This window comes from Leopardus geoffroyi, chromosome D1 (genome assembly GCF_018350155.1).
Source record: "Leopardus geoffroyi isolate Oge1 chromosome D1, O.geoffroyi_Oge1_pat1.0, whole genome shotgun sequence".
NCBI lineage: Eukaryota > Metazoa > Chordata > Mammalia > Carnivora > Felidae > Leopardus > Leopardus geoffroyi.
The window spans coordinates 25,384,051-25,399,626 of NC_059329.1; the positions used below are offsets into that span (position 1 = coordinate 25,384,051).

The 15,576-nt window shown below is 45.2% G+C and overlaps 1 protein-coding gene across 3 annotated transcripts in view; it reads right to left on the minus strand.

Moving 5' to 3' along the window:
- The window catches only part of ETS1 (ETS proto-oncogene 1, transcription factor), a 132,725-nt gene that overhangs the window by 97,942 nt on the left and 19,207 nt on the right, over positions 1–15,576 (minus strand). For all 3 annotated transcript variants that reach the window (XM_045483445.1, XM_045483441.1, XM_045483442.1), the window contains exon 3: positions 4,164–4,308. In XM_045483445.1, coding sequence (XP_045339401.1) covers positions 4,164–4,308 — 145 coding nt within the window. The remainder of the gene's footprint in view (positions 1–4,163; positions 4,309–15,576) is intronic.

Here is a 15,576-nt window from a genome sequence, read left to right on the forward strand (position 1 = left end):
TTGATAGGATATCACTCTGGAAGGGTGCTCCATAAGCATCGTATTTTCTGATATGCACTCTTGTCATTCATAATACTGACATTAAATATGGACGGGTGTTAATCAGAGGGATGGACTGTGGTCTTGTGGCCTGGGCGCTCAGTTGGGTCTCCGATGTCAGTTTTCTAGTTCCCAATGGAAAACAGGCACGGCATGGCTCCAGCTGGGTCTGGCACCACTCTGAGCTCACTGGCCCTATCCCAAAATGGTTTGCCATCTACTCCGTCCCTTCTCAACAGGGCTGCGGTTAGGAACTAGTCATAATAGTTAATGGCAGTGAAATGTCAATGAGTTCTTAGGGACAAGAAGTCAGAGACTGACAGAAAAAGTGATTCTAGCTATGATGATTGAGAGGAAGGGCTGATGTTGGGGACACAAGAGAGGACGGGAACAGAGAGGAGGCAGGGTCAGTGGGCTCCACTCCAGTCAGACTATAAACAGTAACAGACATTTCGGCCGTGTCTCGTGTAAGGGGCTCCATTGATTCACAAGGCTCCCTGACAGAGGGATGACGAAGAGCTGAGACAGAAAGGGCCATTCATTCATGCAGAACACCAGCTCGCCGTCCCCATTGGCTCTTGCGAATGGCTCCAGGCTGATAGGGAGGAGGGGGAAGAGGCGGACGGGAGGCGGAGGTAGAAATAAAAGAAAATGATGACTACAAGATTGTCATGAAGAAATGTACAGCTGCACAGGCAATTGCATGCAAATGTGGCTTCCCTTTTTAGCCGTGTAGTTAATGTCCTCAGATTCATCTGTTGTGCTCTTTCATATCATATCATCTTCCCCTCCCCTTCTCGCCTTGTCTTTTTCCGGGCTCCCCTTCGTCTGCCTTCCCATTCAGCTTTCGTTTTCTCTTCCCATCCTCCTCCACTTCTCTACCAATACCTTTATTTCCTGTCTATTTCCACCCTTCACTCTCTTCCTCAGCAGTTTCTTTTAATATCTATTCTTCTGTCCAACCCATTCTTGACTCTCTTGGTTACTGAGTATTCTCCCCCGCCTCCACCCCCCCACCCCCCCCCCCTTCCCCGCTCACCTGGCAGGCTCTCTCCCACTCACGGCTTCTCTTCGCTTCATTCTCTCTCTTCCCTCTCCCTCCCTCACCCCCTTCCTCCTCCTCAGCCTCTGCCCCTCCTTGAATAGGAGCCACATTATTAGCAAAGGGCCTAATGTTCCTGGAGTGCCCCTCCTGCTGGGTATTCCAGTCACTGACAGATGTGGAGTCCTTGGAAAAGAAGTTCATTCATCCCTTCTGCGAGCACAAAACGTGAGACAGGAGCGGGGGTGGGGAGTGGCCATGAGACGGAGGACGGGAAGGAAATTGAAGTTAAAAATAGGATAAAAGGAGATGAAAAAAAAATGTAGCGTATTTTTTTTCTCTCTTTCTTCTTACTCAACACATCTCCAAGGAAATGTGCTGCAGCTGGAGAAATCATTGGTTGGTCCACATCTTCATTTCCCTTCTCTATAACCCCAAATATCCTTCCAAAGGACACCCATCACTGAGGAGGGCTGGACCACAGCCCAGAAATAATCGCTGCAACTACTTCGTCTGGACAGCTCAAAAGGCAAAAGAGGGGCTGCAAAAGCTCAGGGTTCTTGCCAGATCCTTCCATCAGAGGGAGCCTAGGGCAGAGGGAACTGCAGACCTCACATTTGCCACCAAGGCACAGCTCCCCATGGAGGCTTTCTAGTATTTTCTGAGCTGTGCTTGTTGCCAACCCAGGTCCTTTTAGGACCCATCTTCCCATCCTACTAAAAAGCCACCAGTCTGGGTGACCCCAGCTCCCTTCTTCTTGCAACAATAAAAGGGACGAAGTGGGGAAAACGACTATATCATATGGCTATGAATCCTTGCATTTTAAAGCAGCTTCGCCCTGAGAGGGTCTTCCCATGCATCACAGACACTGTGTCATTGGCTCCGAAAAAAAACCTCCTTTGCCTTTGAGGACCTTGACAAGGAAAAGAATGAAAAACCATCTTTGCTTGGGAATTTATGTAGTTCTTAGCTGGGGAAAAAAAAAAAAAAAGGACCATGTCTTTTAGCTATGAAGAAGGGACATCTAATCTTGAGGCCATGGACCAGTGTGGAATAACCTCGGCTATTAATACGGCGTAACTTGCAGCAAACGGAAGCACCGTCTAGAGCAGAGAGGGTTAAGGCAAGGTAACTTTAACCTGGATTGCATTCAAAGACACAAGACTTAAGCCCAGCGGCATTGGTAAGTTTCAAGAATTATACAAATAGAGGCACAGCCGTTCTGACCCTCTGCTTATACAAATGAGACCTATTTGTTTAGGGGCATCTGGGTGTCTCAGGCAGTTGAGCGTCCAACTCTTGATGTCAGCTCAGGTCATGATTGAGCCCCGCATCAGGCCCTGCACCTGCTTAAGATTCTCTCTCTCCTCTCCCCCTGTTTCTCTCTCTCAAAAAAAATTTTTTTATTTAAAAAGATCTATTTGTTTAGAATCATAAAGGATGGCTTTGTTCATCTCTTAGAATTTTAAGTCCTTAAGTCTAACCTGTGAACAGGTGCAAAATCCTCCCTGTCTCCTGTTTAAATGGGTAGTTACTGAGACACTTGTATTTATGCTTGGGAGAACCAAGCAGAAAGTGACAGCATAATGTCTGATGTCTGAAATCCAAGGGCAGTGCCCTGAAGAATATGACAAATATCAATGGCTACTGACTTGAGAGGCTAGGGAACACAAGGATTGATTTCATTCTGCCCTAGAGAAGAGCCAGGCAACTGGAAAGCAACTCACATGCCTTCCTTCCAACTCCCACCAAGATGCTACAGCATCTTGCTTTGTGTCTTGGTATTTCTGGTCAAAGACGAAGAATGGGCAGCAAAACTAACACTTGTGTTCTCTCTCCACTATTATAAAAAGTAGTATACCATATCGTTATGTGGAGTAAAGAAACATTGAACAAAAAGTTGCATTTAAGTTAGTGCCCCAGTGGCTTTCTCCCTATGTTAGCCTCAGAATTACGTATTTTATTATTTTTTTAAGTTTATCTGTTTCTTTTGAGAGAGAGTGTGTGAGCAAGGGAGGGGCTGAGAGAAAGAAAGAGAGAATCCCAGGCAGGCTCTGCTCTGTCAGCCCTGAGCCCAACATGGGGCTTGAACCCACAAACCATGAGATTATGACCTGAGCTGAAACCAAGAGTTGGACACTTCACCCACCGAGCCACCCAGGCGCCCCCGGAATTATATATTTTCCATTTGTGAGAGTAATGAGATTTCTTAAGCTAAGAATTCATCCTGGAAGAAAATACAGATTTGAACTGGCTTTTTGGTATTTGGATACATAATCTGGTCTCATGATCCATTGAACTTAATAGCAGAACCCACCACTTCAGAATCCCCAAATCAAGGTTTACATTTTGCAGTAAAAAGAAACTAACAAAAACGCTAGCAGGTAAGCACAGACTAACGGAATTTGTGAGATACACGGTGACTTCGGCAAAACAGAATGGGGGTAAGGACGCTCAAAGCCTGTCGGTCGGGTCTTTGGGAGACAAGGCCCAGGGGAGAACTCTCTGGAGGAGTTTGATTCCTGATCACCAGGGGGCAGCACCGTGAGCAGCAAGCCTGGGAGAGAAGAGAATGCTGGGAGGAGAGGAAGGAGGTCTGCAAAGGAGAGCTGAGAGGAGGGAGAGAGGGGGCGGACCAAAAAGAAGCCAGACGCAGGTGGGCACAGGCGAAGAGGTCGAGGACAGTGCGGGAAAGAAGATGAATGAAAGAAATGATGTTTTGTAAGAAGGCCAACTATTTATCCAGCTCTTCCTTCAGGACCACAGACCTTCTAGGCCCTTTGTCAACAATGAGGCTGCAACGGGTAACTCTCAGGAAATGCACAGTGGACAGAACTATTTACAGAATGGAGACCTGAAGCAACCCCTCTTGGGCTCATTCCTAGAGTTTCATCTTCCTGTTGTTGGAGAAGAAAGCAACTCGGAATTATGGAGAAGTCCGGGGACTTTCCACCGGAGAACAATAGCATCTTGTCCCCACATAAGCCGCGGCAGCTGTTGTTGCTACAGAGAATGCAGCCCTCATCATACTTCACTGTCCTTCGTCTCTATCCGCACCCCGAGCCTCTGTTCATGCTCCTACCTGAGCCACAGTGTTCCAGACCAGTGGGAACTTCCTGAGTGGCCATCTCATCCCAGAAGGGGTAGTAAGCTCTTTGCGGGTGATAACTGGACTGGAAGCCACAGGCCATTCGAGGATCTTCGTAGGAGTTGATGGGTCCCTGCCTCTGTGACCAGGAAAAAAATACGGAAATATATTAACAGGAAAATCTCTATACTCTAACCTGAATGGGACAATAACCTCCTATCAAACAGCCGCATGTGAGTAGGAATCATCCATAGATGACAACAAAATAGAATCAACTGTTGATCACCCCTCCCCCCAAAACAGACACAGGGAAGAAGGGTCTCTTACTCAGACTGTGCATGCACTGCCTTTCATCCATTTCTTTAAGCATTGGACAATGACCTTTCCTATTTTTTTTTAAGTTTATTTATTTATTTTGAGAGAGGGAGAGGGAGGGGCAGAGAGAGAGGGAGAGAGAATCTCAAGCAGGCTCCGTGCTGCCAGCACAGAGCCCAACGCGGGGCCCAAGCTCAAGAACCAGGAGATCATGACCCTGAGCCGAAACCAAGAGTCAGACACTCAAGCCACTGAGCCACACAGATGCCCCTCCTGATTTTCAAATAAAGACCCAAGATTCACAGCAAGGCAGAATCTTGGCCATCTTTGCACAATCCTGGCTTTTGAATTTTTATGTGATCTTACTCTGTAAAAACACCTCGAATGGATGTTCTTACAAGACATTCCATTATCATGAAACCAGTAGGGGACAAATGCCAAGGGAAAACCAAAAAGTGGGCCTACGTAATAATAATCGCTCATTTTTCAGTCAATCAATTGTGCAGAAGTTTTGATGATAGTGATTGCCAGACTGAAATTTCCAGCTTCTCCCAACGTATGGGGACTTGTGCCGTCCTTTCATCAGCTTTAGGAAATCCATAAAATATAGCCTCTACCCAGTACTCCTTAAAGAAGGCAAATGGGCTGTGTAGGCAGCACGCTTGGAGGTGTTTAAACCCTATTCTTTGAAGCTGCGTCTACCTGGATTCAAATCTTGGCCCTAGCGCTTACTAGTGAAGGGCCGAGGCCTGTTCCCATATCTAAATCTCAGTTTACTACTCCATTATAAGATGGGAATAACATCTACCTCATATGTAGGAAGGATTAAATAAAATATGTGTAAGAAAATTATATATAAAACAAAACAAAATATAAAATGCATGTTGGCGCATCTGGGTGCCTCAGTTGGTTAAGTGTTCAACTCTTGGTTTTGGCTCAGGTCGTGATCTCATGGTTTGTGGGTTCCAGCCCCACATCCATGCTGATGGCGTGGAGCCTGCCTGGGATTCTCTCTCTGCTCCTCCCCTGCTCTCTTTCTCTCTCAAAAAAAATAAATTTAAAAAATTAAATATATATAATCCATGCCGTAGCCTATGTGAATCCTAATATAAGGTAGATATTACTTTAATGTAACAGGCCCTTAACATTCCTGGGATGGAGCAAGAGGATTAAAAAATAAGACACAAAAGGAGAAGCAGCAGATTCATAGAAAGATTTCCTGAGGAGTCTAATCTCCACTGGCCCAACCTTTATTTTCCTTTTTCTTTTTCATTCTTTCTCTCTTCTCTCATGGTCCTTCTACCTCCATAAAAAAAAATCTCAGTTAAGAGAATCAAACTCTGCTAGAATTTGATGTGGTTAAATCGATCGATGTTAAGGGGCTAATTAACAAAAGTAGCCTCACAGGTGGTATTCTTATCCCTGAAGGGTAGTTTGCTAACCTCCAGTAAGATTCTCTCATTCGAGAATCTCCTATGCCCTCGTTCCCCTTGAGCTGCAGACAAAAACTCAGCGCTATTCTTTTAGATTCAGCATTCACTATCTACACTCTCTTCCCATTTTTCAACTGTCCATTCACTTAAGCTCAGTAAAGACAACGAAGAGAGTATAGTGGCACAGACAAAAATGACCATTGAGGCCCAAAGGACATTTTGCGTGCGTTAATTGGGACAACATTCTCCATAATATTCAAAAAATCATTCAAAGTAGAGCTGGATGAAGTTTACTTTGGGGCTGTTCCACTTCTAACTGGGCCAACGGTGCTGAGAATGTAGTGATACCCTTGGAACTGAACAGAGTCACCTTGAGTTGTTGAGTAGCAAAGGCTAACGTCCTTGGCTTCTGCTCCCAGACCCTGATGAGAACCACTAGAATATAAATGGAGCAATGGTGTTCTGCTACCTATTTGGGTTTGGGACCAAGAAATTTAGGGAAATCATTGGCAAGAACACTCCCCTAAGCTTCAGTCAGAAAACGTTTCCTGAATTCCGGTTCAAACCACTTTGGGGACATTGTATTTTCATATTGTAAGCTCTTGAGGCAACTGCCTTTGAATCCCCAAGAATAGGTAAGTCTTCAATAATCCTTTGCAGCTGAATCCATTTGAAACATATTCCCTGGACTCCCTGTGTGTTGTTAGTATCTGTCCCCATCTTTTGATATTTCCCCAGAGTTTTTCTCAAAATTCAACGTCAAGTACCAGAGCTGTAGGAATAGGGTCTTGAGTGAGGAAATTTTGATTCTAAATTATATAAAGCAGAAATCTAAGTTGTCTAGCCCTGTTTTCTTTTGGGACGGTGTGTGTATGGTTTGCCTAAACCGTTCTTGCAAGACTCTTCTAAGACAGCAGTCGATAGTACAGAGAGAATCTGTATAGATAGGTAGTGGGTAGTCTGTTATAAGCCCTGCGAAGGTAAGTAGAAACCTAAGGAGAATATTTTGTTTCTGCATTTGATATCACTTATTTCTTTTTTTACATTTATTACTCAAGTAGAGTTGACATACAATGTTATATTAGTTTCAGGTGTAGACCATAGTGACAAGACAATTCTGTACATTACACTGTGCTCACCATGGTAAATATAGCCTCCATCTGTCACCGTACAATGGTATTACAGCGTTACTGAATATATTCCCTATGCTGTACTTTTTATCTCCATGGGACATATTTATTTTATAACTGGTAGTTTGTATTCTTAATCCCCTTCACCTCATTGGTCCATCCCACAAACCTCCTCCCCTCTTGCAACCATCAGCTTGTTTTCTGTATTTACGAGACTGTTTCTGTTTGTTTATTTGGTTTTTTTTTTCTTTTTAGATTCCACATGTCAGTGAAATCATATGGTATTTGTCTTTCTCTGTCTGACTTATTTCACTCAGCATAATACCCTCTAGGTCTATCTGCGTTGTCACAAAAGACAAGATATCATTCTTTTTTTTATGGCTAAGCAATATTCCTGTGTGTGTGTGTGTGTGTGTGTGTGTGTGTCTCATATCTTCTTTGTCCATTCATCTGTCCATGAACACTCGGTGTTGCTTCCATATCTTGACTATTGTAAATAATGCTTCTATAAACATAGGGGTGCATGTATCTTTTCAAATTATGGTTTTTATTTTCTTTAAGTAAATAAATACCCAGTAGCGGAATCATTGAATCATATGGTAATTCTATTTTTAATTTTTTTGGACGAAACTCCATACTGTCTTACCCAGTGATTATGTAACACAGTTTGCATTCTGCCAAAGTGCATGAGAATTCCTTTTTCTCCACATCCCTGCCCATGCTTGTGGTCGCTTGTGTTTTAGGTGTGAGGTGATATCTCATTGTGGTTTTGATTTGCATTTCCCTGAAGATTAGTGATATTGAGCATCCTTTTATGTGTCTGTTGGCCATTTGTATGTCTTCTCTAAACAAGTGTCTGTTCATGTCTTCTTCCCAGAAGAATCTGGATTATTTGCACTTTGTTCTTTTGGTGTTGAGTTGTATAAGTTCTTTATTATTTAGGATATAAAGCCCTTATCGGATGTACCATTTGCAAATATCTTTTCCCGTTGGGTGGGTTGTCTTTTTGTTTTGTTGATGGTTTCCTTCACTGTGCAAAAGCTTTTCATTTTAGTGTAGACCCCAAAATTTATCATTGCTTTTGTTTCCCTTGCCTGAGGAAACACATCTAGAAAATGTTGCTAAAGGCTATGTCAAAGAAATTATTGCTTATGTTTTCTTCTAGGAATTTAATGGTTTTGTGTCTCACATTTGGGTTTTTAATACATTTTGAGTTTATTTTTGTGTGTGGTGTAAGAATGTCCAGTTTCATTGTTTTGCATGTCACTGTCCAGTTTTCCCAGCACCATCTGTGGAAGAGCCTGTCTTTCCCCCATTGGATATTATTCCCTCTTTTGTTGTAGATTAATCGACCATGTAAGTGTGGGTTTATTTCTGGTTTCTCTATCTCGTTCCATTCATCTATATGTCTATTTTTCAGTACTGTGCCAGTACCATACGGTTTTGATTACAATAGTTTTGTAGTGTATCTCGAAATCTGGGATTATGATACCTCCAGCTTTGTTCTTTCTCAGTATCGCTTTGCCTATTCAAGGTCTTTTGTTGTTTCACACAAATTTTAGGAGAATTTGTTATAGTTATATGAAAAATGCTATTGGTATTTTTATAGGGATTACATTGAATCTGTAGATTGCTTTGGGTAATATGGACATTTTAACAATATTAATTCTTCCAATCCATGAGCATTGTATGTCTTTTCATTTGTTTTTGTCATCTTCAAAGACTTCCATCAATGCCTTACAGTTTTCAGAGTACAGGTGTTTCACCTCCTTGGTTAAATCTATTCCTAAATATTTCATTCTTTTTGATGCAATAGCAAATAGGACAGAGACACATTTTTCAGGTTTAAAAGTTTAGACTTTCTCTGCTAAGGAAAGGCCACTGATGGCAAGATATACAGTGCCAAGAAGTGCTGAAGGAAAATGATCTAGACGCAAAGTGCAGGAGAGAGATGGAAGGCAGAAGGAGTACTTCGTGGGTTAGGGATAAAGCAATGAGGTTCCAGACCCGGGCAATGACAACAATGTAGCGGTGTGGTGAGTCAACTCCCAGCCTCTGATTAACAACCATGCGCAGCATCAGACTGAATTTATGCGGTTGGCTTTTGTTTTTTGTTTTTTGTTTTTTAGGAATCCCTCCTGCGCGAAACCAGGCTCTTTGTTGTCAGGGATAGTTCATCCATTATTTTATAAATGGAAATCTATTTTTAAGACGTTATTTCCTCTTGAGCTGCCCTCAGTGGAACCAGAGGACCCTATTTTTAAGAATTAGGAGGACATAACGCACCAAGCCTACCGTGAACCACAAACATCTTTACTAACAGATGCTCCTGGAAGCACCATGATTCTCGTTATCTAGACACCTGCTTGTTTATTAGACATTTCACAAACTGACTTCATACCTATTTCACAGAGTATGAAAATGACGTTTTTACTCAAAAGAACCACATAGCTAGTTCCAATTCATTATGAAACTGTCTTAGTTGAGGAGAAAGAAGCAGGTTATTAACAGGTCAGGAATCTGGGCTGCCCAGCCCCCACCTCGTTGCCTTAAAAAAGCGCCACCCAAAATGAGTTTGAGTCTCTTCGCTGACACCTTCCTTTCCTGGCTGCAACTGGAGGTTGAACTCATGAGATGCAAGCGCCATTTGCAGCCCCGTCACAGTTTGAAGAAAACCATCTGACGGGTCCTTGCTTATTCATCCCACAGGCAATTATCGAAAGGAACTAACACACATCACACACCTGCCCTATGCCAGTCGGTGTGCTAAACATAGTGCAGAAATGGTCACGTTGAATCCTCACCACAATCGCGCAAGATGAGTATTTGTATCCCCATTTTACAGAAGAACAAACTGAGGCATTTAGAGAATAAGTAAATGTCCAAAGGCCGCACAGCTAATAAAATAATAAATATAGAATTCACACCCAGTTCTATTTGGTTTCAGACTGTCTTTGCTTCTACCTGCCCAACATGAAGCTTATTGGCTCTTGTACAGATTCTGAAGAAGGGTAACTGTTGTCCTGGGCTAGGTACTTGACAAATTATGACAACATGCATTTATGGAACAAATTTATACCATGCACCTGGTCTATGCCAAGTTTTATGTTAGATGCTAAGAGCACAGTATGAACAAGAAATGAACTTCACCCTCATGAGCATACAGACAAGTAAACAGGAAATTACAGCAAGGAGATATGACAGGGTTAAGTACCAATGTGCAGGGGGAGGGGAGTGGCAGTAGGTAATACTTCCTGGAGGAAGCAAATTAAGGTAACTGAAAGGTTGAGTAAGATTTAGCCTAGAACACTTGGTGGAGGGCCTAGAGAGCAAAAAAAAAAGACGATCACACTACCTTAAGGTGAAGAGGAACATATAATCTGTTTAAGGAAGAAATAAGAAAGATTCAGAGAGGTGATCTAGAGAGATAAAGACCGTGTTGTTCGGTGGTGATAAGCATGTGGGAAGAGTGTGCTCTTGAACAACGTGGACGCTTGCCATGGAGATTAATTAGTAAAAAGTAAAGCTGGTGGGACAGGGTAAGATCACATTGTTGAGGGCCATAAATACCAGACAGGAATCTGGCTCCGGGAGAAAGGCTTCGGAGGTTGCATTAGAGGTAGTGACATGTGCATCAATATGTTCTAGAAGACTCATTTGACTGTGCCAGGTAGGATGGGTTGGGCAGGAGAAGGTGAAGAAGCTGACACAGGCACGAGAGTACCTCACGGAACCCTACTGGAGACTCAGGCCAAAAGGAAAAAAGCAGCACTACTAATCCTAACTCTGTTTAAAGTTTTTATTTTTTATACTAATTTTTGCATTAATTTTGATTTTTGAAAATATTGCATTAAGGAGCACGTGGGGGGCTCAGTGGGTTAAGCATCCGGCTCTCGGTTTCCGCTCAGGCCATGATCTCACTGTTTGTGAGTTCGGGCCCCGCATCGGGCTCTGTGCTGATAGTGCAGAGCCTGCATGGGATTCTCTCTCTCCCTCTCTCTCTGCCCCTCCATTGCTCACTCTCTCTGTTTCTCAAAATAAATCAGCCTCAAAAAAATTGTAAACAAAAGAAAATATTGCATTAGGATCTCATTTAGCTTGATGACTGAGCACTGGGGCACCCCTTACGTTTTGTCCCCCACCTGAGTGCATCACTGGTGTCCCGCTATTTCTTGTGCTGAGCGGGGGTCCAGGTACAAGGGCAGAGTTAGATCAGGGTTGCAAGGGCAGAGGCGAAGAGGAAACAAGAAACATTAAGTATGTTTCAAAGGGAGAATCAACATGATTTTCTAACTGATAGGAGATGAAGAAAAAGGGAAAATCCCAGATAAGGCTCAGAATGCTTGCTTTCATAATATAATAATGCAAAAGGTGAGTTTAAGTACATAAGTAAGGAGAGAGGAAGAGAATTTCACCTTTAGCTGTGTTTAGATGGAGTGATGACAGAACGGCTTGGTGGGGCGGGGGGTCCCAAAGGTGAACGCAGGATAGGAGAGGACAAGAAAAGGCACAGTTAGCTCTGGAGGCGTGGAACGTCCAGTGAGAGGGCAGAGTCAAGAAAAATGGCCGTTCAGACAAAACAGAAAAGAGATCAAAAATGGGTCTGTAAAATTGCCTATAGTTTTACGAGACATGAAAGGGGAAAAAACAGCAAAGAAGGGCCTGTTGAAGACAGAGGAAGAAAATCAAGAAAGTGTACAGAGTGATGGAAGCCAAGGGCAGAGCTTCAGGACCAAGGGCGGTTGGCCAGTGGCCACCAAGAGAAAGATGGCAGCCACACAGCCTTGGAAGGATTGGGGCCCCTCCCCCAGGCATCTCAGGGAAAGCACACATTTTGCCCTGCTCTACCACACACATGGTGACGAGCTGCCTGGGGAACAGCACTCCTCCCTGGCCTCTCGGGGGCTGTCAGAGGACATAGCCAAGCCTACATGCTTTACCTTTATGATACTGCAAACAGATAAAACAAAAACCAGGAAATGCAGAAACTACCAGGACGATGGACACACGCTCTCCCTGCTCTACTCTGACGGTGGTAAACCAGCTCTAATGGCCAGCACAGCAGCTGACCACCTCCATTAGCCCTCCGGTCAAGATCTCATGTACTTTATGACCTCTCCTTAGCTCTACCTCTCAAAGTTTCAGGTCTGAGGCCTCTATCTTCCCCCGCCCACGTCTCCCTGCTGCTTTTTCTTCACAACCGCCTCCTTGCCCTTCCCCACCCAACCCTGCCAGACCTCACAGCTTTTGCCTGTTGTCTGCCTTCTCCCTGCCCCCCAAAATTGGAAAAGAGGGAATAGGGGAATACTTTTACAACACGAAATCACAAACATATGGAGTTCTTTTGTTTAGAAGGGTATGTGAGGGGCGCCTGGGTGGCTCAGTCGGTTGGGCGGCCGACTTCGGCTCAGGTCATGATCTCGCGGTCTGTGAGTTCGAGCCCCGCGTTGGGCTCTGTGCTGACAGCTCAGAGCCTGGAGCCTGCTTCCGATTCTGTATCTCCCTCCTTCTCTGCCCCTTCCCTGCTTGTTCTCTCTCTCTCTCTCTCTCTCAAAAATAATAAACATTAAAAAAAATTAAAAAAAAAAAGAAGAGTATGTGTGATCCATTCTTCAAGTCCATTTCTGTCGTTAGCCAAGCAACCTTGAATGTCCTAGTGTTTGCCTACTAATTCCCTCCTTTCTCTTCTGTATGTGGGCTCAGCACACAATCTCTGTGGAAGCAAACCTGTCTTTTCTTGGATCGACTTCTGAATCCTAGGCGTTAGCCTTAGTATGAGGCCACGAGCATATGAGACCCAAGAACTATTTCTAGATGCTGCTGTTTACAAAAATAAATTAAAACAACAACAAAAGACATTTTACGCCCAGAAGCGAAGCTAAGTGAGCCCTGGATGTCTGCTTCTGCGGAGATAACTGTGTTTTTCTAGGTGTGTCACAGATGTTCATGCGCTCTAGTAGGCAGACTGAAGACTGGGAACCAGGAAGCCTGGATTCAAGTCCCGCTCTGCTCCTAAGGAGCTGTGTAACCTCCAGCCTGTCACTTAACCTCTTTAGCTTTTGTTTCCTAAGGAGGCTAGCCCCACTGATCTCCAGCCTCCTTTCCAACTCCGTTCTCGCCTTCTGCCACCCTGTCCACATCCTTTCTCCTGACCTGTGACCAACCGCCCCCATGAGTAGAGAAGCCTGTAGAGCCAAACGTTGCTCGTAGTCATAGTTTGGATTCATGGCATACGATGTCCCCCCTAAATTTCCGAAAGCCTTCATAGCGTTGTCCTCGTTCTTTCCTAAAGCCATGCTCAAACACTGCTTTGACCCCACGTCCCCCATTTTTCAGTAGAGAACAGGGAGGCGGAGGAAGTGCCTACCTCCGGAATAGCTCTAGGGGCTCTGGCACAGTAGATACTCAGGAAAGGCTGTGTGACCAAGAGACGAATCCTCAGCTTAGACCCTCTCAGCCCATTGCATCACTGCGTGCAGGTGCCTTTCCAAAGGGGGGGGGGGGGGCTGCTGAACCCTGCAGCTTTTAATCAGGTCTGGGCCTCCTCCTCCTCCTCAGAAGATGCCAGACAAGCCAGTGTCTTCTTTCACTCACTGTCCAGCGGGTCATGGAGAAGCTCTTTCCACAAGAAGCCAAGGGGGGTGTTCTGGGCGGACGGCGTCTGGCCTTCAGGACGCTGGGGCAGACCTGCTTCGGGAGGGCACATGTGTCCTGCTCCCTTGAGAGGCAGAGGGAAGGACGCAGACAGAAATATTCCTTCGCGTCCATTTAGCTTTCCTCAGCCTACTCTCGAGGAGGAGGGAGGGGAGGGTGGTGCCGCCACAGGAGAGGCGGGAACAGACAAAATAGGAAACTCTCAAAGGGCAGTTTAATTTTAGACTCAAGGCCAGGAAATTCTTTTTAAAACAATAAGAGCGCTGGGCTTGGGGCTGGGTGAAAGGGCAGGCCTGACCCACGGCAGGTTTCTGAGGGAGAAACGTGAGATGGTCCAGTAGAACTCCTCCGGGGACTGTGGCTGAGGCTGCCCCGAGATGTGACCGGCCCTGCTCGTGGCCGCCTGAGACCAGCGCCCCCTCCACCCACAGCGAACACTTAGTCACACAGCTGAGGGTCCAGGGCCTCTGAACCTTGCCACTAGTCCGAGCTCCTAGACTGGACACTTTCCTGTCGAGAGACCAGCGGTGAGACACGGGTTACTGGTCGGCTTCTACTCCCTCGATGTGAAGCCTGCAGACTCCCAGTGGCTCCAGAGGTGACAGCCCCAGGCATCCCACGGTGCAGGGAGAGCAGGCGTGGTGACTCAGAGCCTCGTTAGGAGACGCTGGGTGGTGGATAGAAAACTCTCGCCTTGGCCGAAAGACGGGGCAGTAATTCCGATGTGCCCAGTGGTCCGCTACAAGCTGGGGTTTTGGTTTGTTTTTTTTTTTTTCCCCTAACTCGGGGAAGACCCACTTCCTCATTCATTAGGCATAGAGATGCAGGAATGAGAGTCTATTAGAAGTTCTTTTACACTACCACACATCTAAACAGTGATTAAGATGAATTCTGCAGTAAGGAGTGTCCTTAGCCCCGAGTCAGGGGATCTGGGTCACACGCCTGTCTCTCGCCAGCTCTGTAAACTCAGGCACCTCCTTTAATCTCTCAGGATCTTAATTTCCTGATATCGGGAGATGGCCTCTCGGCCGTGTCCCGGCTCTGAACTCCTCAAGATTGTGCCCACTGAACCCGGGACCTTAGAAAAGCCCCACTTTTTCAGCTGCTGGAAAATAGAGACATTATCGGTCTTTCCTTCCATTTTTCTGACCGGCCCTAAGTATCCATTTATATTCCAAATTTCTTTCGCACGTTTTCTCTAATCCCAAAATGCTTCATCCATTGTCCTCCGGGATTTGCAGAGAGAAGGAATGGGCATCGGTGCTGGGCTCCACAGTCAGTGACAAGCGTGCGCCCTTCCCAAGAAGGGCAGGGACAGCACAGACTCCCTGATGACCACTCAAAGGCTGGGATCTTGAGGCCTGTAGGGTGGAGGTGAAGAGTGTGCGAACAGCCCTGGCTAAGAAGGGAATTGCTTCCCAAGGAGGCCCAATTAAACTGCAATTACTCAAGATAAGAGAACCAGGTCTGTTTACACAATGGGGTTGTAAACCACCAGCCCATTACAAGAGAACTTTGATCTGGTGGCAAGGGAGCTGTTTCTAGGGCAGGGGAGTGATGAAGCAAGGAGTTTACTCAATAAGAATGTCTCCATCTTTACCCCAGAAGCCCCGTCTTGTTGTGACAACACCCTTGCACGGACAATAAGTGGAATCATCTCCACTCCTCCCTCCATGCTTCCATCCAACACAATCGAAAAGTCCAGAGAAAGGCATAAGGGAGAGAGGCTTAGCTGAGGTCATCTTTGTGGGAGGCTCTCGACACGCATTTTCTCGTGTAACGATCATGATGGCCTCACATGGCAAGTTATGCTCTGCCTTTTAAAGAGAAGAGGACGCTGAAGCACAGAGAGGTTAAGTAACTGGTCCAAGGTCA